Raw genomic sequence first — 26,242 nt, forward strand, 5'->3', positions numbered from 1 at the left:
CTCCGGCCAACCCCCCGTCTTCCTTGTGTTTAAAGCCAAAATCTAACCGATCATCACAGACCCAATCATCTAGGCTCCGTTCATGCTGTTTAATCCTCTGGTAGTTGGTAGAGGGTTGTAAGGGAGAAGAATGAGTGTGATACTATAAAGGGGGTGTTGAATCGTGGGAGGAAATAATGAAGAAGGCAGGGGTATTTTGGTAAACTAAAGTACAATTTTTAATATTCAATAAATAATTTATTAAAAATTTGATATAATCCTAATTAAAATATAAATTTGGATATTGATGTAATATTTATACTTTTAGAAGGATATGTAAGTAATTCTTGAGTTTATAAGGATATTGAAGTAATTTTCAAACCAAAAAAAAAAAGTGGAAGCGCCGGAACGGAAAATGAATTTTAACCTGCAGAGCTGACAGTTGAGAGCTACCAGACGACGACGGTGGCGGCGGTTTCTTCTTCTGCGTTCTATCGGCTATGAAATTATTTGTCGATTGTTCGGATAATTAGGTTACTTGTGTGTGTTTCAAATGGATGCTTCCTTTCCAAATAAGCGTCCCTTCGACCATTCCACCGCTGATAGGTCTGACCATCCTCACCTTACACCGACATCTTCTACCAAGCGGCGCCATCAACACCACCATCCTCTTCCATCCTCCCCCGCCACTCCTCAATCTAACAACAATAACCCTTTTCGCTCACTCAAACTCTCCTCCGGAGAAACCCTATTCCGTATTCTATGCCCTGCTGCAAAGACCGGAGGTGTCATCGGCAAGGGCGGTGCCATCATCCGCCAATTTCGTGAAGAGACCGGTGCTAAAATTAGAATTGACGACTATACCCATGGTACCGAAGAGCGGGTGATCGTCATAGTGGCTGCTGACTCTACTCATAAGAACAAGGACATTGCTAATAACAATAATGACGATTCTAATAGCGAAGAATCAGGGAATTCTAATTGTGAGGAATCGCCTGCTCAGAAGGCACTGATTAGGATCTTTGAGAGGATCCTGAAGGTCGATGAAGAACGAAGTAAAATGTTCAAGGAGGAGAGTGAGAATGGTGAAGACAACTCCACAGAAGGCAGTGGTGGGATACAACAAGGACCGGTGGTATGCAGGATGTTGGCTGCCAGTAATCAGATTGGATGTGTGCTTGGTAGAGGAGGAAAGATCATTGAAAAGATCCGGCAGGAGAGTGGAGCTCAAGTGAGGGTTTTGCCCAAAGATCAACTTCCAGAGTGTGCATCCCCTGGGGATGAGTTGATTCAGGTAATGGCATATACCATCTTTCTTCAATTTACAAGTGGTATACATATTTGGCATCTTTGATGTGCATAAATTGCTCCATATGTACTTAGTTTGTGTTGGATGAATGATACTCCTTCAATAGAGATGTAGACAGCCTTGCCACACACATGAAACTGATAAAAGAAAAAAGGAGACTAGGAAATAGAACATGTAAAGGAATAAATAAGAACATAAATACATAACTGCACATAAAAATACAGAATAGATAAGAAGAATGAATACAGAAATTAAAGACCTAGAAAATAGAACAAGTAAAGGAATTAGAACCATTGAGAAATACATAAGTAACTAAAGACCCATTACCCATACAACTTATGCGACCTTTCCACTTTAATTATCTTGCCTTTACATTCCCGTTCTTGTGGATTATAGAATTACTTGAAACTCTTATTTGGGTGTTGTGTGTGCTTGTTCTCTGATGCATACTTGTCATCAATATGTTCCATTCTCCCCTTCTTTTGTATCAGATTACTTGTACCTTTCATCATATGCCATGTACTTTGCTTTAGCCATGACCATCAACCCCCTTCGTACATGACTACTGATACTCGTTCAACATCATGGTTAGTTAATGTGATTGGATTTGGTGTTGCTTTTGGCATAATTGACTTGATCTTTTGTCTACTAGTATATGTGTAATTATACATGCCTAAGCACTCGCATGCTTATGCATATGTTGCTTGCTTGTGGCATGGGCGTTCACTTGCTTTGCTTCAATGCCTAACATGACACCTTTTCTTTGGGAGTTCCATTTGCCTTCAGGAATCATGTATATTGTACTCTTAAACAATTATTGTCTTTTTTTTTTTTAATTTTTTTTTTTCCATGTAAGATTAATCTATAAGCACCTTCATAGTGTTCACCTCTCAAATGTGAGGAAATAACCTCAAATAATTCTTACGATAATAAGAACTAAACCTAATTGAAATTCGGAGGTCCCATATTTTCTACAACATTTGACTCCTAACGGGTGTTACTACTTACTACCCCATATCAAAACAACTATACTAAGTATTGAAGTAGATAAACTCTCCAGACTTGCATTACTATCATCAAATAGTACTCTAGTCCTCAACTCACCATCATTATATAAATAAATGTTACAGTTGAATCTGCCAAGTCATCATTTGTTGAAACTGATCAATAAAATTGTCATCACGAACTTGTAGAAACACGTCCATCTCAATGAAAGCGACCAAACAATCTTTTAAAATTTGATCACCCTAGCTATTCTGTAACTTAGTTTTGATATGTCATTCCGAAAAACTCTCTTTACACTTGCCGTAGCAACTAGAAGAATCAACATTAATTTGATAAGCAAAAACTTAAGTGGATAAGTCACATGCCTATTTGTTTCAACAAACATCATTGGAACCAACACCATAGCATATTTTAAAGTTTGCCATCTTTTTGCACACCGCTTATGAATGTAATCATACAATCAAAACTCATCAAATTTGTGCTTGAAAGGATAATGAGTAGCAAGTTTAAATACTTTTTCCTTGTCAAAAGAAGAGAAGCTGTCGTTAGGACTTAAGCAAGCCATGCATGTAAGCTCTTGAGATAGTAAGTCGATTACTCCTATAAACACTAAAATTCGAAAATAATGAAGATTTGTTGCTTGTTGAACAAAGCTCTTTTACCTTCCTTGAGGAATATAATGAGCTTTTATATTCGGACCAACAATGCATATTTATTGCACTAACAATGTCTTGATCTTTTATTTATTAAACAACACACAAATCATTGGTATATCAAAATATAGAAGACATTAGTTGATCCATAAAAGATAAAATCAAATGATTCTAACAGGAGACCTTGGATGGGATACCCACATGAATAAAGTCACATCATTGTGCAATTAATATGACATTGTTGTGCCGAATATGAAAGCCCAATATATTACCAAAGGAAGGTCAAAATGTTTTGTTCAACAAAAGACAAATCTTCATCATTTTCGTGTGGGGGTGTTTATAGGAGTAATCGACTTACAACTTAATATCAGTTTGATAAAGTGAATTTGGAGTTGCTGGCATGCATGGCTTGCTTCAGTGCTAAAGATGACTTTTTCTTTTGATAATGAAAAAGTGCTTAAACTTACTACTTCATAAGCGATGTTGAGTTCCAAACTATGCATGATGTTAGTTCCCTTTCAATGAAACTTGTTGAAACAAATAAGCATGTGACTTATCAACTAGGGCTTTTGCTTATCAAGTTAATATTGATTCTTCCAGTTGACAAATGTAGAGGGAGTGTTAATGCTTTGTGTCAAAAAAGTAAGTTGCATAATAGCATGGGTGATCATGTTTTAAACCATTGTTTTGTCTCATTCATTCAGAATGATGCATCTCTACAAGTTACTATAATATCATTGTCTCATTGATCGATCTAAACTCGGCAGATTCAATTGTAATTTTTTTATTTATATACTTTTGGGATGCACGACTTTAAATATTAAGCAACTTTGAGTACTATTTTGAATTTCTACTATGTTTTTACTTTGTACCCCTATATCCATTTTTTGGCTCCACCGTCGCATGTGATATATATATATATATATATATATATATATATATATATATATATATATATATGTATATATATAACTTGTAAGTACAAGGAATTTATTGCATGTAATACATCATGCAATATATAACCGTACAATGTGACATTTTGACCTCAAATGTAAAATTAATTATCTTTATTAAATGGAAATGCACTGTATTTTATTTAAAATTAATTTAATATAATGATTCCGTCACTATAAATCCCATTAATCCTGACTTTGACCCGAAAAAAGTCAACTCTTGGTCAATCCCTTTTTGTCATCTTTTACTCCCTTAGGCCAAATAATGTTAATTAATCAGGCTCAGCTCATCTACCCTGTGGAACGAGATTTACTTATTTTCAGCCCCATTAGCCCTCTTTCCTTAATTATAGATTTGTATGTTTGGTGATATGCAGATGGCTGGAAAGTTTTCAGCTGTAAAGAAGGCTCTATTATCTGTATCAAGTTGTCTTCAAGAAAATCCAAGGGCAGATGCTACCACCAGTGGCAGTGGCAGTAACAGGCCCATAGGGATGATCCCTCAGGCTCATGGATATGGTATTAATCATACTTTTTCCTAAACAACTGCCTTTCAAAAACCCATAACAATCATTATTATCTATATGTTTCAGGTCCTGAAGGCATGGGGAACCCAAACCACCACAGAATACCCATGGAAGAGGAAGTTATATTCAGATTATTGTGTCAGTTTGACAAAGTTGGCAGCTTGATTGGCAAAGGTGGGTCCATCAGAAGAGCAATACAATCAGAAACCGGTGCATCTATAAAAATCGCTGACTCAGCACCCGAATCAGATGACAGGGTGGTTGTAATATCTGCACGAGAGGCATGTGAGAATTAATTAATTATAAAAAGCTACATATACTTTTTTTTTTTTTCTAATTATTAATTGATTTATACAGAGTTTGGATCAAAGGCATTCTCCTGCACAAGATGCTGTTCTTCGTGTCCATGGTAGAATTGCAGAGATTGGGTTTGAATCAGGTGCTGCCATCGTAGCTAGGCTTCTGGTACACTCACGCCAGATTGGGTGTCTATGGGGTAAAGGTGGCGTTATTATTTCAGAAATGAGAAGACTTACTGGTGCTAACATACAGATATTTCCTAAAGAACAGCTTACAAAGTATGGTATGCCAAATGATGAAGTTGTACAGGTAAGGTAGGTTTTTTTTTTTTTTTTTTTAAATATTTTTTTTACAGCAAATATCATTCTTCTATCGTTATATACTGCTAATTTTGGGGTAATTTATTTAGGTAACTGGCAGCTTACAATCTGTTCAAGATGCTTTGTTTGAAATCACTGGGAGACTTCGTGAAACTGTATTTGTATTTCCTCCTGTGAAATCATATTATCCAAATCATGGTCAAGAAATGAGGCCTCCTCCTCCATTCAGGCCAAGGCATGAACATCCTTTTGAACCTCCACCTCCACCTCCTTATGCCAATGATGGATATGGATATGGATATGGGCCTTATTTTGATCGTGGGCCATATCCATATCCTTATGCCAATGAACGACCTGGATATACTCCTTCACTCAATAGGCAGTCTCCTCCGCCTCCAGGGAGATGGAATTCTCAGGTTGGTGGTTTTATTAAGGAATATGTGCTACAAATACCAATGTACTTTCATTTATTTGTGTATCGTAACATCCTACTTAAATTTCTTTTGCTTTCATTTTTTTCTAAAAAAAACTACCAAATGATAGAATTGTACGTTTGGTAAAACTGGAAAGTGGAAACAGTAACCTGTTTGTATTTGTTCTCCAGTCAGGTAGCAGCAACAGGTATACAGGTGAAGTAGGTGAATCTGAAGGAGGAAGTGTAAGTGTAAGTGTTGAGGTTATGGTTCCTCAAAGCTTGTTAGGCTCCATATATGGAGAAAACAAGACCAACTTAGCTCATATCAAGCAGGTGAGTGAGTCCACTTGCTTTTTTTTTCTTTTCTTTTAGATGAAAGTTATATATTGTTTTTAACTGGAAAAAAGGGGTTTGAGTGCAGATATCAGGTGCACAGGTGGCGATACATGATTCGACGGATGGAGGGCGAGTAGTATTGTCTGGTACATCAGATGAAACTCATACTGCACAGTGTCTGCTTCATGCCTTCATCCTTTCTGAGCAGCACCCCATTCTTTGACTTTGTGAGTAGATGGCAACCAAGAGTTTTTTTTTTTTTTTGGACTGAATCATATTTCCTCAATTGTGAATTTTCTTGATTAAATTTTATGTTGTACTCAGATATGAAAATTTAGAAATTTTTTGTACAACTCAACCATGGAAAAGTTCAAAAGTATTTGAATTACTTTTTTTTATTCATACACAACAATGATATGTTTCTTATGTATATTGTGCAACCCCTCTAAAGCATAAACTGTTGTGCATGGATAAAAAGTGTTGTGTTATAAATCACTTCCCATTTGAATTACATATCTATGAGTTTAATGTGAAGGCTGAAAGTAGAATAGTCAAATTGAATAAGTTGTCTATTTACAGTCAAATTGCATAGTGCCTAGTGGTGATCACTTGGTATGAAAACTTTAAAATAGAGTTAATCAGTCGTTAAAAGAAAATGATTCTTACAATCTTACATAGGTCTTTTAAGGTCTGTTAAGGTTCTGAATTTGTGGCTTGATGTCATCGTTAAAAGAAAATGATTCTTACAATCTTATATATGTTTGTTAGTTATATGGCTTACATCGGTCTTAGGTAGGTGATCATTTACTATATCAGTAAGTTCAGTAATCAGTACAACTCAAGTGATGCCATTTCTTTGATACCGGTTTAGATGGTATCCTTTGAAAGATTATTATGATTGAGAGCTTTTGATGGAACACAAATGTTTTAACATCTTTTGTAGTTATATTTCTGTCTCAGAACCATGAACTCATTAGACGAAATGTTATGCAATGTTTATTGAGTTTTCAATGATGCGTTAAGGAACTTTAGTGAGAAGTACCAGTTCACCGATAAGCGTCTAAACCAAAGCTATAGGATCACTTGCTTAGTTATAACATGGCTTGTTAGATTAATCATTTTCATGAAACAAAGGCAATATTTTAAAACTACAAGTCATATATATATATATATATATATATATATATATATATATATATATATATATATATATATATATATATATATATATATATATATATATATATATATATATGGAGTGGTTTAAATGAGAACCAAAAAATATTAAGAACCATAAGAATCATTTTTTTAAAATGTTTTCATTAAGACATTTTGAAGGTATCCAACATTTATATTTTATTAAACAAACTTTTTTATTTCCTAGTTTATAAACTATTTGCTTGCAACTTGTTGTCAGACCACCATCAAACCGTTGACGGACCACCGTTGGACCGCCTTCGGACTAACATTAAATCTAGTAGTATTTTTCTAGTCGCATTCACAGTTTAATAAAACAAACATTAGAACTCTCATTTCCTTGGTAATAATTTTTTATTTTTCCAGCCAAATATACAAAATCTTAGTAAAAAAATATAGTTATATCTTGAAAAAAATCAAGTTTCTTTTTTCTAAATTGTAGATTTTTTTTAAAAAAATATATCATGTATAATAAATATTTAATATTTACAGTTTAATAAACATATTAATTCACTAATTCACAGTCTATTAATTTCATTCATATTTTAACACAAATTTTATATAGTATACAGAACTTAATACAATTTAATACAGTCCACTATTAGTTTAATACATAAATTTCACAATTAATACAATATGTTTTACACTAATTTATATATTCATAAAAACCAAACTCAAATTTTATCACCACCACAAACTACCACACATCGCCATCAACCACATGTTTCATTGTAACAACTATCATTCCTTCCAAATCATATATGTACACATTATATTTATAGTTTAATAAACCACTTAATTCTTTAATTCAAAGTTTAATGCAAAATAATAATAGAAACTAATATATTTTAACATATTTATACAGCACAAAAAATTTATATATTTACAAGGAAATTAATACAAATATTCGTAAATAAATAAGTCTATTTTTAACACAATATTCTTTAAAAATTCATAGTTTAATACAGTCAATTTACAACTTAATACTACCAGGTTACAATTTAGTAAACAAAATTCACATCTTAATATGATAAATTCATTGGTTAATACACAATAACTATACATTCACAATCATATTCGCAACTTAAAACTTATATTTATACATTTAGATCTATAGCCTAGTACTTCTTTCAAAGATTTTTTACACAAATATTTAGAAATCAAAGTTTACATACTTTATTCAAAAATAGATAAAATTAGATCCGTGTATAGTGTTTTTTTCATCTCATATTTTATATGAAAACAAAGAATTCATAAAAAATTAATAACTCAATATAGTCAATTCACAACTTAATACAGTCAATTCATATTTTGATACATATAATTAACATTTTAATACACAAATTTTACAGCTTAACATAATAAATCCAAAGTTTAATACAAAAAAATATATAATCAAGACTTTAATTCAGAGTTTAATTAAATAGTTTAGGAGTCTCATTCTTAGTATTTACTGCTTCAAAACATTCTTTATTTTGTTGAAACATTTCATAAACACCTTACACATAAATTCATAGTTTATTAAAAGAGTTCATGACTCTCATTCATAGTATGTATAAATTAAAAGCATATAAATTCATCCATTCATAGTTAAAGCTTATTTTAACATAACTAAACAATAGTTTAAACATTAAAACATCACAATTCACAACTTAAAAAAAAAAAAAAAAAAAAAAACTAAATTTACATTGTTTGAAAAAACGCTAGCATAATAACCCACATTCCAAATTCAATTCACATCGTAACAATCATAAAACATAAACCATAAATAACAATTTAATAAAAAATTATAACAAATAACTAAAGAAGCATGGATTCACAAATTAATTGGAGTGGATTCAGAACTTAATATTTTATATAAATATTATAACAAATAATAAAACAAACTTGAATTCCCAACTTAATAGCAGCTAAAATTAAGATTAACAAAACAAAACAATAAATCAGAGTTTTAAATACTAATCCACTAAAACATTTTATTAAATACCTTGTGTAGTAATTTTAAGACTATATAATATTTTATCGTTAAAATTGCACATAATCAATCTCACAATTTTGTATTATTTAAAATTTTCAATTGATTATTAAACCAAAAACGACAAAATTATAGTCTAAAATTTTCAACTTTGATATCCCAACTTCGGAGGACTATAAATCAATGAATATTAAACCAAAAACGATAAAATTATAGTCTACAATCATGTACAAATTCTAAAGTATCGTTGCAAATAACCTCATAATAATCCGATTTCAAACGAATTAGATATGTATTTTTAAAACTTTACAAGATATAAAAATAAACCTGAAAAACAGAAAGTTCACGGTTTTGATATCCCGACTTTGGGGGATTGTAAGTTAATGAATGTGAAGCCAAAAATGATAAAATTGTAGTTTAAAATCATGTATAAACTCTAAGCTACATGTTACAAAAAAACCTTGTGATAATCCGACTTCAAACGAATTAGATATGCATTTTTAAATTTTCACAAAATATATAAATAAAGTCGAAAACAAAAAATTCATAGCTTTGATATCCCGACTTTGGGGGACTGAAGGTCAATGAATATGAAATGAAAAATGATAAAATTATAGTCTAAAATCATGTACAAACTATAAACTACACTTTAGAAAAAACCACATGCTCTTCCGACTTCAAACGAATTAGATATGCATGTTATAAAAGATTCACATAATTAAAAAAAATATGAAAAACATAAAATGTCCAGCTTTGATATCCTGACTTTGAAGGACTGTAAGTCAATGCGTATTAACTCAAAAATGACAAAATTATAGTCTAAAATCATGTACAAACTATAAACTACACTCTGAAAAAACCTCATGTCAATCCGACTTCAAGCAAATGAGATATGCATATTTTAAACTTTTCATAGAAACCAGTTCCAGTTCCTAACACGGTTCCGGTTCTTAAACACGGTTTACCCGGACCCAAAACCCAAAACCCGGATTACCCGGAACTCAAATAAAGCCATTGTTTAAACACGGGACACGGACCGGTTCTACATATTACGGTTCTAACGGTTTCGGTTCCAGTCTGATTCCGGTTCCGGTCCGGTTTTCCGCTTCTGAATCTCATCCTTATTCCACACTATTAGTTTTGGTGTTATTATTTATTTGCATCACAGTTTCTATCGTATGTCTTAATGTTAATTTTTTATTCTAAAATTGAAGATTTATTACAACAACTACATCAGTCATTGCTAATCTTGATTTGGTCCATATGAACGATCAATTTTTGGAACAGTCACCTATTTGATTTCATAAAATTGGGATAATGGTCTTGCTATTGAGTTGCACTCACCTACATGGAATGTACCGATCACTTGAAAACTCTCATTGATGTCCTACTTGATTTGAAGTGAAGCTCATCAAGGCCTCTTTGAATTCTATCCGCCTCTCCCTAACCCTAACTGAAGTATTGGTTCATAGTTAACAAAAATTTTTCTTGAATTTTAGTTTTGGGCTGATTTTGATTCGTTGGAGAGATGAATGAATTTGAACAAGGTAGAAAGCTAAAGTTTTTGAGGAAGGGACACTAAGACCTATTGAGATGAAGAAGGTAAATAAACTTCAATAGATCTCTGTTTCTGCTTAATTAGTATCATTAATTTGTAAGTTTCATCAGAGTTTATTTTGTCATGTTTGTGTCTTTTATGGGTTTTAAACTACATAAAGTTAGATGTGCAGCTAATCAGACAACTACCATACTTTCATCAACTCAGACCTAACCCTAGTAAATTACCTTTAGATATAGATTTCATTTCATTTTCATTTGTGTTTGTGGTTGTTTATATCTAATGTTATCTATGCTTTCTACATCAGGGCTATAGCACATAATGGCCATGCTTTACTAGAGATTAACATCATGTGAAATGTTCTTAAAATAGCTGCTACTCTGGCCGACCAATATCTCAAATATGTAAGTTTTAGATGTAATTTTCACTTTCATTAAATGTATTCATTGGAGAAGAAAATCAAAATCTTTTTTTTACTTTAAGTTTTCTTGATTGAGCTTCTGCTTTTGCTTTTTGGAGATTTACCCAAGATTCAATCTTTGCTTCTTATGTTTGATATCCAACATAAAAGGTGTATAACATCTTGCTTGATGCATTTGTGATATCTGGAATAGTGGACCAGACCAAGATTGTGTTCAAGAGTATGTGAAGAAACATGTGAGGGTATTTGCATCTTTTTTTTTTTCTTATAAACAAGAGATAAAAACTAAAATTCCTTTTTCATATGCAGATGTACACCGGATTTTTGTCCATACACAAGTATGTTGTGGACATATCACATATGTGAATACATCTGACATGGAACGAGTTGAGAAGTTCTTTAGAAGGATGAAGGAAGATGGACTTCAACCAAATGTTACATATCAGACTCTTAAAGTAAATATGTCCTGATTTTCCTAGTCGAAGGAATTGGATTGGTAATTATGCTAAATGGTTAAATTACCCCATGAGGAAGCCATCCTTTTGTGCTACTTTAAATTGAAGTAATGATCTTAACATTTATTTATATGCTTTTCGCCTTATAGGGAAGCTATGAGTGCACGTATAGTGGTGACCTTCTGTATATAAGAGACCATGATACATGCATAAGTACGTCTTTTTTGGTATGATGGGATGAAGTAAGGAATGAAATTGTTCATTTGGTTGCCAGATAGAATGGAATGGACCATTCTGTTCCTCATATTTGTTAATTTTTCATTGTTTACTGAGTAAATGTTTTTTTTTTTCTTTTTCATTCAATCATGGAATGTAATGGATAATTACAACGTAAACAAATTCTATTTATATAACTTTTAATGCCATTTCCAAAAAGTTATTTTCAGCTTTTTATTTTCAAACATTATTTAAACTAGCGCCAACGGTGCAACCGAATTCCTTCTAGTTTAAAACAATGAATGTAGAAATATAAAAGTTTTAAAAGTAATATCTAATAATTTAATAAGTTGGACGACGAATACATCAAAATACAAGAATTAATGTGTTTCCTAATTATATAAAACAAATATTTTGTATTTTAAATATTAATAATAAAAAAAAGAATTATAATGTTGATTGTATACATTTAATTTTAGCATTGTAAAACTATAATGAATGAAATAGTCTTTTAAGCAATGTTCTAAAAAACTCATTGTAGCCCCAAAGTTTGTATTTGCTATCAAACTTTGACAAAATACCGTCTTAAGTTTTATGTATATATATATATATATATATATATATATATATATATATATATATATATATATATATATATATATATATATATATATATATATATATATATATACAAAATTATCGCCTTAAGTCACACTTTACAAACGAATTTGCTCGTCACGACTCAATAAAACTTGAGGTTTGATTTTAACACCAAGTCATGTCTTATGTTATTTAGATCATTGCTTTTAAGTTTCAAAAAACAAATTCATTTAAACTTTTTTTACACAACATGCTGACTTTAAAGAACACACAATTTTTTTTTTCTTACAGACTGTAGACGTTTGATCTATCTTTTCTTCTGTAGATGTCTACAGATATAATTGACAGGTTGCAAACATTTTACTTTCTAGTATAGCGGTATCCGGTATTGCCCTTCATTTTTGAGATCGATGGTTTAAGTCCTATAAGGGAAGATACGTGAAGATTTAAGAAGAATTGTAGGGGTAGAATATAATATATTTGACGGTAAAAAAAATCATAATAAATTTCTTTCCTTTTTCCAATTAATTTCATAGAAAACAAATTAAAAACTCATAATAAATTTCTTTCCTTTTTCCAATTAATTTCATTTGGTGACTTCCGTCATAATAATCCATCCAACATCAACGTCGTCTTCGTCTTCCTCCCGTTTCTTGGAGGATAACAGATTCCACACCGTGTGCGAAACGGGAGAGATCGCCATCTAGATCCCATTCCATTTCTCCGATTTATCTTCAATTTTCTATCCGCTGTGTAACATGTGGAAACCTGATTTCATATTCTTACACCATTGATCGGTTGTTGTAACATATTTATAATAAGTATATACACACATATAGTTGTTAAATATTGAAAGAAAAATGGCAAGGAGCAGATCCTCATCGTCGATCCGATGGAGGTACGTCAATCCGGCATATTACTTGAAACGCCCCAAACGTCTTGCTCTACTTTTCATGGCTTTCGTCTTCGTCTCATTCTTCGTATGGGATCGTCAGACTCTTGTTCGGGAACATGAGGTATCGTAGAGATACATTTCTATTAACTTTTACCCGTTGCAATTCCATTATAGGGTCGTGAGATCATAGTCTTATTTGTCTCGTAGTTTATCAAAGGTCGCTCAAGTAACACGCACTGATGATCCCTGATTGGGAGTGATTGTGAAATAACTCTAAATTCTCTACTTTTGACTGGATTTGGGGAATACCAACTAGAATCAGTCAAAATAGGTGTTTAGTGATCTCATTTAGGTCTACACAGGAAGAGAAGAGATCCACAGAAAATTTCCTTCAATCAATTTCTGTGATATGTTAATAGAAATTCGTGTTAGCAAGAGATCACCAACCTCAGTCCTTTATTCTAGCTTCTGGTAGATTTATAGAGAAATAAGAACAACTCTTCAGTATCAACCAGGCTTCAAGCTATACGATGAGTAGAATATCATGTTAAATTTTAGGGCTTGTGACCTATATGGAAGGGTTAGAAATGCATTTTACTTGTTTTATTTCCTGTATTTACAAACCACTGTTGATTGACAGGAAGAGCTCTCAAAGCTGAAAGAAGAGATGGAACGTTTGCAAAATGAGGTATCACATTTTGATCTTTATCTCAAGATCCATACAACTTGGAAATCACCTGTATTCTAAACTTATTGCCTCCTTGCAGCTAGGAGAGTTAACGCAAGAAGGTGGTGTTTCAGTTAAAAAGATGAATACTACAACCAAAAGAACTGATCTAACCAAAATGGACAGTTATGTCCCTGATCCAATTGAGACTCAACGAAGAGAAAAAGTCAAAGATGCTATGGTTCATGCATGGACCTCATATGAAAAATATGCTTGGGGCCATGATGAACTTCAGGTATATCATTCTTTAAGTCAAACATATCATTTATATTTAAATGCTGAGTTCTTTTAAAATCTTGTTTTGTAGCCCCAATCAAAGAATGGTGTGGATAGCTTTGGTGGTCTTGGTGCAACTTTAATAGACTCTCTTGATACCTTATATATAATGGGCCTAGATGATGAGTTTCAAAGGGCTAAAGAGTATGATCCATTATCTTATTTTCATTAACTTGGACTCTTTGTTTTTGCCCATAGAGATTATTTTATATATCTGTGCACTTTTATCTAGGTGGGTTGCAAACACTTTGGACTTCAATAAGAATTATGATGCCAGTGTGTTTGAGACGACCATAAGGTTGCTTTGTAAGGTTTAATATATTGTTGCTTATTGTTCAGTAACCAATTTAGTAATTATTATACAATGAGACAACCTAATCGTTTGAAATATTTACCATTTTTTTAAAACAGGGTTGTAGGTGGGCTTTTGAGTGCTTATGATTTATCCGGAGACAATGTCTTTCTTGAAAAGGCAAAAGACATAGCTGATAGGTTACTTCCAGCATGGAATACTCCTTCTGGTATCCCTTACAACATTATTAACCTGGCTCATGGTAATGCACATAACCCTGGTTGGACTGGGGTAAGTTGTAAACTTTGACCATAGAAAATAAAATGTTGACTTGTCTTTTTCTCAAGTGTTAATGTATATATTTCTTATGTTTTCTTAGGGTGATAGTATCCTGGCAGATTCTGGGACAGAGCAACTGGAGTTTATTGCATTATCTCAAAGAACTGGAGATCCAAAGTATCAACAAAAGGTATGTTCCCCGTAGTGTCATTCATATATGAGGATATTTGACCAAATTTAATATTGTAATTTGTAAATTGATATTTCAGGTAGAAAATGTTATTCTAGAGCTTAACAAGACTTTTCCTGCTGATGGATTACTCCCCATTTATATAAATCCCCACAGAGGAACAGCATCTCATTCCACCATTACTTTTGGGGCCATGGGGGACAGGTACTAAATGTCCATTTTTTTTAAACAATGGCATGATTTTAAAATTCATATATAAATTTGGATGCAGTTTCTATGAGTATTTACTTAAAGTTTGGATACAAGGAAACAAAACAGCAGAGGTGAAGCATTATAGGTGAGAATTCTTTTAGTAATTTTGGGTAATTGAAATTATTTCAGCTTCACATTTTCTCATGACAAATTTTATTAAAATAGGGAAATGTGGGAGACATCAATGAAAGGTCTATTGAGCTTGGTTCGAAGAACTGCACCTTCATCTTTTACATACATTTCTGAGAAGATAGGGAATTCTTTGATTGATAAGGTACCATTACCATATATATATTTTTTATTAAAATCCATTAACTGTATAAAAAATCTTAAAAACTTATACTTTCTTCTTATGTATGCATGCAGATGGATGAGTTAGCATGCTTTGCACCAGGAATGATAGCCTTAGGTTCATCTGGTTATGGTCCTGCTGATTCCACAAAATTCTTAAATTTGGCAGAAGAGGTAATTAAATTCATCCCACCATAATTATATATAATTTGTTAAAGATAAATATGCAGTTTTGGCTTTTGAATGTAGCTTGCGTGGACATGCTATAACTTTTATCAGTCGACACCAACAAAGTTGGCAGGAGAAAATTATTTCTTTCATTCAGGGCAGGTTAGTTTTATTACTTGATTGATTGGTCAAATATATATAAAATAATGTTAATAATAATAAAAAAAATACTGTATTGTAGGACATGAGTGTGGGCACATCTTGGAACATATTAAGACCAGAAACAGTTGAATCGCTTTTTTATTTGTGGCGTTTAACTGGTAACAAGACTTATCAAGATTGGGGGTGGAATATATTTCAAGCTTTTGAAAAGAACTCCCGTGTGGAGGCCGGATATGTTGGACTTAAGGATGTAAGTAATCTATTCTATTTTCTATCCATAAACTTTTTTATTATTTTATGGGATCTTTATTAATAATAGATTTTGTCACTTTTTCTGGGTACAATCCGAAAACGAATCTTTTTTTTTTTCTCTCTGTCTTTCTGAAAAAAGGTCCTTTTGGGTAGATTCTGTTCTAAGTTTGGTCCTTCTCTTTGATGGTGTTGCTTTTTAGCTGTTAGGTTTGTAATATGACCATTTTGCCCTTGGACCAAGTTTGAAGTTAATGACTTGTTAATTAATATAATTGTAAAATAATTTAAAAACTTGTGCTTTTTTTTTTTTTTTTTTTTTTTTTATGATTGGTTGACAAGAAACCTTGTTTTATTTTCTCTTCTTTAAATAAAGGGTAAATTATATTTTTGGTCCTTGAGTATAGCTGATTTTTTGCAATTTTGTTGCAATATTGGTTCTTATTTGAGGTTTCTGTATTGCCTTTGAGGTCCCTGATTCCAGTAAAATGACTATTTTTGTCCCCTCTGATTTTTGTTGGTTTGGTCCCAAAAATATGGTCATTCTACTTTGATCAGTGACCCAAAAAAATGCTCTCAAATAAGGACCAAATTTGCAAGATAAAACTTATTGGGACTAAGGTTGAAAAAATCAGTTGTACTTTGGGACCAAAAATGTAATTTACTCTTAAACCAAGTATCTATACTTTAAAAAGTAAAATAAGTTATGATTTAGAAAATGATATATAATAATACTAAAAGTATGAGCAAGTTACAAATTTGCTCACTGTGTTTATTTTTATCTCCTGGTTTAGCCCAAGGGCAAAATAGTCATTTAAAAAAAACTTGGATCAAGGAGCCTTTTTAGAAAAAGATTGATTTTTGGAGCAGAATAATATGTATGAGGTTGGTTTAGTCTAAAGATATTAATTTGGTGATTATGTTATGAATTTCAGGTAAATACAGGTGTGAAAGACAATATGATGCAAAGCTTCTTTCTTGCAGAAACATTGAAATATCTGTATCTTTTATTCTCACCCCCATCAGTTATATCTTTGGATGAGTGGGTATTCAACACAGAAGCCCATCCTTTAAAAATTGTACCTCGTCTTGGATTAGGGTTAGGGTTAGGTTCCAAACAACATAAACAACCACCTACCACCACTACCAGACTACGTGCTAGGAGAGAAGGTCGTTTTGGTGGAACTTAGGACTTAGGACTACTATCGTTAATTAAAGCCTTGTGAGAAAGACCCACTTCTGCCTTTTTATGGAAATTTTGGGTGGCAGGCAGAGGATTAGAAGCCCAATAGCCTAAGGATTCATTAGGCTATTGGGCCCTCTCATTGGCCATGCCAAATAAAGGAAACATTTACATGTGGGGAGTTAGGATCAGATGATTGTACTTGTTTTATAATTCTATTCTTAATAGACGTAATAGTCTAGTAGTTAGTCCGTTTACACTTTAGAGACCGATAATTGTACTAGTGGTTTTTGTTTAATTTTATGTTAAACTATAGACTAGCAGCACCAAATCATCTCAACGGATTTTATTTTTATTTATCTATACCACTCTCGTTATTTTTGTTTCTCTTTACATTTCTGTTTTTAAATTACTGGGGTCATTTTAGTAAAAACATCTATGGATCTTTATCTAATTTGGATAAAAAAAAATAAAAATAGATGTAACAAAGCCATGTTAGGCAACTTTTTGATTCTATCCAAGGTAAAAATGTTAGGCGACCTTTTTATTCTACTTCTATGTATATTCCTAATTCTTGTCAAAATATCTACTCCTAGAGTATCTTCTATCTGGCTATTTATTTTCCATTGATAAGGATATCAACACTTGTTTATATGTTGGGAACAAGTATAATCAAGCCCACATTCCACACGGCACTCACGGAGTTCACCATCAAAAAGTTATTCCAATCACCATTGAGATGGAAAAGTTCCAATATATGTCTTGGTACAGATGATTAAAAAACTCATTAGCTATAAGTCCATCGACCACATTATTGCACCCAAACCATACTGAAACATGGTCCCCTTTAGATGCTATTGTTCTGAAATCAATATAATGCCACCAAAATATTTTCCAAGACAACAAAAGTTACATTGTCGTCTACCTAGAAACTCAATTCTCCAATTTAATTATCTCGACGGTTTTTTCAATGTTTCCTCCTACTACAAAGAGTTAAAGACGTTTGCCGACTCTCCGTGGTTTGTGTCTCGAAACTAAACACCATGTGGTGTTACAACTCATAATCGGCATTATGATGGTGTTGTCTCCTTCATTCAACAAACCAATCATTTCGTTCCTTGTCTACAAAACACACTCGAAGTTTGTCCTTGAAGTAACTCGACGTGCTAAGCAAGTCGCTTAAGCTCTTCTCACAATCTCAATGCCACCCACATTTCTTCTGCCAAAATCCCTATAACCAGGGTATTGCCCAAAACCATCAACGATTAGACAAGCATTTCAATAATAATAACGATTGATGGTCAACAAGACATGCATGATAATGGATCCAAAAACCAAGATAATGGTTGAGGCCGCAAACCCACTTCCAACAGTATCCCATGACAATCGGTATGGCCCCCAATTCCACATTCGCAATTGATTTCGTTATTTCAATATGATTTATTTAAACAAAAATAACCTTTAATAATAGCATATGTGCTCTCAAGGCAATCGATTTTGTTATTTCGATATGCTTTATTTAAACAAAAATATAAACTGGAAATGGTCATGCAATTCAAATTCACAAATGTGGACATACCACTCTTCTATCACCTCATCGTCTCTTCATTCAAAACATGTTCTTCATTGTCGTCATCTTGTTAAAAACTTAATCTATGTCGGTTGTCTTTCTATCGATAATAATCTCCCTTGACTTTGATCATTTCGAGTTTACTATGAAGGCCCATCTAATAAGGAAAATGTTCATTAGATGCAATAGTATCGGGGACCTCTATCGTATATTTGCTTCCTAGATTCATCAACTTTGTGCTCTGTCTGTTGTGTTTTACTGCTATTTCTCAAGATTTATGGCATCATTGTTTAGGTTATTTTGAATTTACTTCGAAATAGTTATTACGTTCATTGTAATAATAGTATATATATATATATATATATATATATATATATATATATATATATATATATATATATATATATATATATATATATATATATATATATATATATAATGTTTATCAACTGTGTGAGTTTGGTAAACATATAAAGTTACAATTTATGATTCTAATTATGTTTTGTCTCCTTTTAACATCATTAACTTGTGAACTTCACCGGTTTTAAGCTTCGGGAGACATCGATACCATGTGTTATTTCTTAATGATTATTCCTAAGTCCTAACCTCCTTTCTACCTTTCCTTTTAGACGTCGATACCATGAGTTATTTCTTAATTATTATTCCTAACTTCCTTTCTACCTTTCCCTTTAGACATAAATCAAAAGTTTTCTCCATTTTGTCATTTACCACATTTATTAAACATAGGGTGCAAGGTTTTCAAATCATTAGAATTTCAGGTTCTCATGAACATATGAGTTTTAACATACAAGTTGTTGGTGTTCATCTTCACATTTCATTAGAAACACATCTAGGTTTCTTGAACACACACAAAAGATTTCTTGAACAATTTTAGAATATATGTTCTTTTGAACTTCAATTTCTAAATTTTTGAATCTAAATTTCTTGTTTCGAGAACACGAACATATTTTGGTTTTCTAGAGTGAGAAAAAACCAAGTCATCAGGAAATCTATGTTAAACTCATCGAAGATGCCAAAGTCGTCTCTCAACCTACAATAATTGGTCATAATTAAAAACAAATTTAATGATAAATGGCTGATTAGTAAATAATAATCCTTTGTCTCACACACAACAATACTATGATTATTTTTATATATTGAACAACAAAAATCCTCCTTAATAAATGAAGGTTTTTTTGCCATATGTCAACCTCTCATTAATTTTGACACTTGTCATTTTGTGGTATTTTTGAAATTAATTTTTGGTTTATTTCAATTTTTTAAAATTAAAATCATATAATTATATATGTAAAGTATTATATATGATATATATGATATTAAATTGCAATAAATATGTATCTTCTTTATTTTAAAGTTATACATTAAAAAAAAAATTATGTTTACACTTTAATGTTTAATTTTTTTTAAATCAACCCGTGTAATACACGGTTTCACTTGTTATGTAAAAAAAAAAAAAAAAACCTTTGCAAAACTCATTTTAAGTCATGTCGACTGTTTATCATCGATTTAGCGGAACCAATGAGCAAATAAACACCCTCAAATAGAAATCTAAGGAAGAAAAAGAGGTGGGGACTGCGGATGATCAGAGATGGAGTGGTAAAACTCTTTCCTGGAAAACTTCAAACCCTAGTAAGCTGATAAACAATAATGGTGTTATGCACGATAAGCTTACCACGATAATACTCATGCCAATCTATCATCATCGTTGTCTCCTCTCTCGCCTCCATCGTCGCCACCTCTACCCTGTACTTACCCGTATTCTAGACCCCCCACCACAACCCAACCACAACCACCCTCTCTTATCCCGTTCTTATCACCGTTTACGTCCCATTTCAGACCGACGCCTTCTCAATCCTCCCTTTTCATTACAACGCCCTGTTGTCCCCGATTCTCCCCCCTCCACCATCATCCCTAATGACGCTAATTACCGATATTCTATTCACCGGAGTAAACTCAATTTTACTTTGTTTACACTCATTCTACACACCATCAGCTTCGTATTTTCTTTTGTAAAATTAAAACAACAAATTGTCGCGGTTTTGCAGGTTTTATCACTAGACCTAAAAAAATTAAGAAGATAGAGGTCGATGATCATAGGTATCTATCTGTAACCCTTAACCTATTATCGCCTGTAAATTGACTAACAAGTTGTAACCTTCGATTTCTTTATAAGAAGCCATTGTTTCCTATCATTCATTTGTTGGTTGGTGAAATTTTTCTTGCTAGTCAGCGAGCTGTTACCACAGCCTTATGGTGCAATTTTCTCGTCTTTTCACTCAAGTTGGGGGTCTGGCTATTCACCTCAAGCCATGTCATGCTGGCTGAAACTGTCCATTCTGTTGCAGATTTTGCAAATCAGGTGAAAGTGAAATAACCATTAACTAATCTCCCTTTCGGATTCAATTCTTGCTTTGTTTTTATCCGAATCTTTTCTCTTGTCTTTTATCTTAAAGTTGAAAGAAATTAACCAACATTCATGTCATAGGCACTTCTTTTATACGGCTTAAACAGTTCAAAACGTGCTCCAGATGCTCTTCACCCGTGAGTATAGTATCTCCTTTGCCATTCATATTTCCTCATCATGTTAACAATTTGCAATTTACAGATGCTCTTCATCCATGTGCTAATTGATTCCCCTTCTATTGTCAGGTATGGCTATTCCAAGGAAAGATTCGTCTGGTCTTTGATATCTGCTGTTGGGATCTTTTGTCTTGGTTCTGGTGCCACAATTGTAAATGGAGTTCAAAATTTATGGACTACACAGGTACTTTATGCAGATTATATTTAGCTACTTTAACCTCTGTTAGTCTCTCATCTAACACAAAAATGGAAATGTAAACTTGTTGATACTTGTACACTACACAGCCACCTGGAAATATATTGTATGCAGCTTTGGTGATTGGTGGCTCATTCATTATTGAAGGTGACACCGAAACTATATGTAGATACAAACATTTTCATACTACATGATAAATGGATTTAAAGAAACAAGAAAACGTTTTACTTTGATTATAGGTGCTTCACTTGCTGTGGCTGTGGATGCTGTCAGAAAAGGTGCAGCTGCAGAAGGCATGACAATTAGAGACTATGTTTGGCGTGGACATGATCCCACATCTGTTGCAGTCATGACAGAGGTTAATAAAGCTTGTTGCTTTTATTTTTATAAATCATCATTTTAGCCACTTATAATGATCGTGGAACATATATTTGAAAAACAAGATTATTCATGTTTATTAATTGAAAATGCAGGATGGTGCTGCAGTTACTGGACTTGTTATAGCAGCTGCATCGTTAGTTGCTGTGAATCTAACAGGCAATCCTATCTATGATCCCATTGGTTCGATCATTGTTGGAAATCTTCTTGGAGTGGTATGTATTTTCATAGCTATATTTTGAAAATCATTTTTATAAAAATTTCCTCATTTTTTTTTTGCAGGTGGCTATATTTCTCATCCAAAGAAATCGGCATGCACTGATTGGTAGAGCCATTGATGATCATGATATGAAAAGGGTTCTTGAGTTTTTGAAGAATGACCCGGTAAATATTACAGTTAGATAACTCTTGTAACTTAAGATCTGAATCTTGAATTGATAAAACTTATCTATATTCCTGTTGCAGGTTGTAGATTCTGTATATGATTGCAAAAGTGAGGTGATTGGGCCTGGTTTCTTTAGATTTAAAGCAGAAATAGGTGACAACTTTGTTTTTTCTATCCTATTTTTGGGAAGCTGATTATTGGGACTTTGAATGTTTTGTTGAAGATTTTTAGATGTGTAAAATCTTGCAGATTTCAATGGAGTGATATTGGTCCAAAACTATCTTAGTAGGACTGGACCTGAAGGTTGGGCTAAAAAGGTAAGAGGGTTCCTTTGTTTGATGAATATGACTATATGAGTATGAATCTAATGATTTATGATTGTGTGCACAGTTTCGGAGTGCTGCAAATGAGGAGGATGATGCTGAAATGCTTAAGATCATGTCCTTATATGGTAACTAATCATGTCCCGAGATTCTATTTAATGGATTTATGAGCAGGGTCTATTTGGTTGTATGGAATGGAATGAGTCATTAAAAATTTTCATTCTTTTCCATGATGGAATGAAAAAAAAAGCCTACGAAATGAAAATGAACAAAATTTAAGGAATCTGGCAAAACAAACAATTTTTTTTTGTTCTTTTATAAAATTTCCGATGGAATAAACCTTCTCCAATTCTGTCATACAAAATACCACCTGAGAAATTTTACAGTGATGATTATATGTTTTCAGGTGAAGAGGTGGTAACAGCTCTAGGGAGTGAAGTTGATAGACTTGAGAAGGAAATCCAGGAAATTGTGCCTGGAATTAGGCATGTTGATATTGAGGCCCACAATCCAATTATCCTACCACCATGATTTTTCCCACTCTCACAAATTTTATTATTATTATTATTATTATTATTATTATTATTATCTGTAGATGTTGATAGATGGATTTTGTTTTGATCTCTGGAGGAATAAAAACACAGATTTGAAAGAAACAGTTGAATCGAGGTATAAGAAATTAGCAAGAGTTGTCTCATTCCATTAAGTAATTTGTTCTTGGTTCCAACAAATTTTGACTCAAAAAATTATTTTTTTTTTTTGAATTTTAAAATCCATGTCTTCCAAAAAAGTTGGTAAAAGATTATTCTGTACATGAAGGTGTTGCTTTAGGAAATGGAAAAGGATATATTGGGTTTAGTTACTGCTTAAGTTCTATGATATTAATTCATAGCGGTGCTTTTTAATTTTTTTTACTGAATCAGTAGAAAACTACAAATACATTGGTATTATAAGAAGAATACAACTCCGTATAAGATTTTTGTGACTCACAAAATGTTTTACAACGCACTATCGTCGGTTGCTATTATAAATATAAATATATGGAAATCCATCTATCAAAATACAAAAAACAAGCATTCCTAAATCAAGCTCTGGATCCTACATAGCATTTCTCACGCATTTATTTCATACAACTAGAACAAGACATCCTTTCAGCAGAAACAGGAATACGCCATATGGTTCTTCTTTGATACATAACGCGAAACATAACTTCCCAAAGAAACAGACGCATCAGAAGGAATATTTGCAGGAACCAATATTCGTGTCTTCCCTGATCCTATTCTCTTTCCAGCAACATTTGCATAAAACAACCCTGAAATTGCTGGCACGAATACATCACTCTCTGAACATACGTAGAAATCTATCACCTTCTCATACTCGGAAGCATCCGTTCCCAAATACTTTTGCTTCTTCTCCATTGGCATTATTCCTTCCTGTAATAAAAACATTAGTCGGATACGATATAACAATGTCTAACTGATTTGAGACTATGATAGTTACCTTTGTGTATGTTTTTGGGAAGAGGTCTTTGATAGCATCAAGACTGTTGTCCCATCGTGATTGTGTCATATATATAGCACTGTTCTTATCAAACCCTAATTTTCTCAAAAACATTGCGATCTCTTGTGGGCCATAGCATTTTTTAGATCCATCGCCATTTCCTTGGCACCCCTTGTTGTCCAACATATCAAGTCTCACATCCACCGCCACAAACTGCCCGTCGGACTTCCGACTCAACGTTTTGAGCCGGTCCACCATTGAGTCAACCACCTCCCGGACTTCTGGTTGGAGTTCAAGCGTTCCAAACATGGCTAAACATCCGACCGAGTTTCTCTCTTTTTCTTGCTCGATTTTACCCTTTTTCATGTTCACTGAAGGGAAGTACGTCGCTACTCTTACGTTTCCTTTGCTTTTGAAAACTGGTTCGATGTTTTCTGCGATGTACTCATCTGTAACTCTATTGGGAATCCTTAGAACAGCGAGATTCTTTGATGATAACTCGGAAGGCTGTGATTTTACTACTTTCACCACTCCCTCCAGGCTGCTTACAAACTTCTCAATGTCGTAAATATCTCCAAAGTTCCTGGAATACGTGTATGTTTTGCATGTGTAAATTGTAATGAAGATGATGAGATTGAAATGACATGGACACTAACCTCCAGTCACCAGGTTGGCTTCCCCTTATGTCGGGAATCACAAGTGTTGCCCTGAGGTATCTTGCCACTACCACTGCATCCGTAATCTGTGGTTGACGATGATTAGATGAAACAAAAAGTTGCGCAATACATGAATGATTTGTAAAGAACTCCAATTAATCACCTGAGAAACATGGTATTCGGGTCCATTGGTTAATGAGAAAGTGACGAACCCTTTAGAATCTTCATCCTCTTCTGCTTGCCGGATATGATCAAAGTTTGAAGGTTAGAGATAAGAAATGGAATGAAAAGCATGTAATTGAGATTCCTGGATTAGTTCTAATTTGGAGGACTGACCAAAACCTGGCTTAGACCAACAAGGCTTGAGACCAGAACTTTCCTCCTTCCATGGGCCATCGCCATCGCCATCAACTGCAAGGCTTTTATCCGAATCCTTGGTGTCTTCGAAAGCTTGGGTAGATCCGGCATGGTTGACCTGCAGGAAGGAATTTATGAATTAGTAGCTAGTTTCTGTCCATGAATACATGTACAGTGTAATTCAAATTGGGGGAAATCGGGATATAATTGGAACAGAATCAATCATGTTCCATACATTCAACGATTATTGTGTGGAAATTATAGCAGGTGGTCGTGGTACCAATGCAATTACGGAAGATGAAAAAGTAAGGACTGAATACAACAAGTAATTAAGGAAGGAATGTGATTAAATTGTGAATTTGGAGAATGAATAGATGAGTTAGAGTAGAAGGAAGGAAAAGAAGAAGCATACATGATGAGAAATAGGAGCATCAAAATGTTGACGCTTAACCATGTTACCAAGCATCAGAAACATGGTGACTGTAAGTACCCCTGCCACTATCTGTCTCGGATCTATTCCCATTTTTCTCAGATCCTCCCGTATCTATCTATATATATATATATATATATATATATATATATATATATATATGTATCAATCAATCTATATATGCAAGTGTAATAAATACTAATACTACAACACTACCACCATAGATAAACGAATCAAGAAACTTGTTCCAGTTCTATCTAATAATCACTCTTTCAAAAAGGGAAAGAGAAGGCAGCCACTTTTCTGACGTCACAATCCAGAAAGAAGGGGAGATTGTGAAAAATGCAGTCTGTTTCTTGTTGGCTACATTATATAAGAGAAAGGGAGATAGGCTTGAGGCTTTGATTTGATCTATGTATCATGTATGTATGGCAGGAGTCCACATGGGTGAATTGCAATTTGCACATGATACCCTCCATGTTTTTACCAATATGTACTCACCTACCTTAACTTTATCATCACGTGTAGCCTCCCAGAATCTATTCATCGTTGAAAATCTCCCCCACGTCATAACTTTTATTATACAAAATAAATCTATACGTTTCCTATAGATTTTTTTGCATTTATTTTGATATCAACGTTTTGAATTGCAGTTAAATCGTT

At 33.1% G+C, this 26,242-nt stretch overlaps 4 protein-coding genes across 4 annotated transcripts; 3 read left to right on the forward strand and 1 right to left on the reverse strand.

Moving 5' to 3' along the window:
- Positions 1-373: 373 nt before the first annotated feature.
- LOC145045187 (RNA-binding KH domain-containing protein) lies at positions 374-6,195 on the forward strand. Its single transcript, XM_078993533.1, has 7 exons — positions 374-1,273; positions 4,277-4,418; positions 4,493-4,707; positions 4,784-5,035; positions 5,136-5,462; positions 5,651-5,794; positions 5,883-6,195. Exons 1-7 carry the CDS (start codon positions 533-535, stop codon positions 6,018-6,020), a joined length of 1,959 nt encoding a protein of 652 aa, XP_078849659.1. The 5' UTR covers positions 374-532; the 3' UTR covers positions 6,021-6,195.
- Positions 6,196-12,808: 6,613 nt separating this feature from the next.
- Positions 12,809-17,546, forward strand: LOC145045189 (mannosyl-oligosaccharide 1,2-alpha-mannosidase MNS1-like). Its single transcript, XM_078993534.1, has 14 exons — positions 12,809-13,235; positions 13,755-13,802; positions 13,882-14,076; positions 14,149-14,261; positions 14,350-14,415; positions 14,529-14,700; positions 14,789-14,878; positions 14,958-15,082; positions 15,150-15,215; positions 15,296-15,404; positions 15,497-15,595; positions 15,671-15,751; positions 15,831-16,001; positions 16,936-17,546. Exons 1-14 carry the CDS (start codon positions 13,080-13,082, stop codon positions 17,188-17,190), a joined length of 1,746 nt encoding a protein of 581 aa, XP_078849660.1. The 5' UTR covers positions 12,809-13,079; the 3' UTR covers positions 17,191-17,546.
- A 2,749-nt stretch (positions 17,547-20,295) lies between these two features.
- LOC145045194 (Cation efflux family protein) lies at positions 20,296-23,367 on the forward strand. Its single transcript, XM_078993538.1, has 13 exons — positions 20,296-20,721; positions 20,820-20,871; positions 21,001-21,133; positions 21,260-21,315; positions 21,424-21,538; positions 21,640-21,697; positions 21,790-21,908; positions 22,024-22,143; positions 22,211-22,312; positions 22,394-22,466; positions 22,563-22,630; positions 22,704-22,764; positions 23,043-23,367. The coding sequence occupies exons 1-13, from the start codon at positions 20,430-20,432 to the stop codon at positions 23,165-23,167; spliced, it is 1,374 nt and encodes a 457-aa protein (XP_078849664.1). The 5' UTR covers positions 20,296-20,429; the 3' UTR covers positions 23,168-23,367.
- Positions 23,368-23,583: 216 nt separating this feature from the next.
- Positions 23,584-25,966, reverse strand: LOC145045195 (protein MANNAN SYNTHESIS-RELATED 1-like). The gene is made up of 6 exons (XM_078993539.1): positions 25,562-25,966; positions 25,129-25,267; positions 24,956-25,026; positions 24,793-24,878; positions 24,137-24,719; positions 23,584-24,069 (listed from the first exon to the last, which is right to left on the reverse strand). The coding sequence occupies exons 1-6, from the start codon at positions 25,670-25,672 to the stop codon at positions 23,788-23,790; spliced, it is 1,272 nt and encodes a 423-aa protein (XP_078849665.1). The 5' UTR covers positions 25,673-25,966; the 3' UTR covers positions 23,584-23,787.
- Positions 25,967-26,242: the final 276 nt, after the last annotated feature.

The sequence above is a fragment of the Lactuca saligna genome, chromosome 5 (genome assembly GCF_052625555.1).
Source record: "Lactuca saligna cultivar CGN05327 chromosome 5, ASM5262555v1, whole genome shotgun sequence".
NCBI classification, from domain to species: Eukaryota; Viridiplantae; Streptophyta; class Magnoliopsida; order Asterales; family Asteraceae; genus Lactuca; species Lactuca saligna.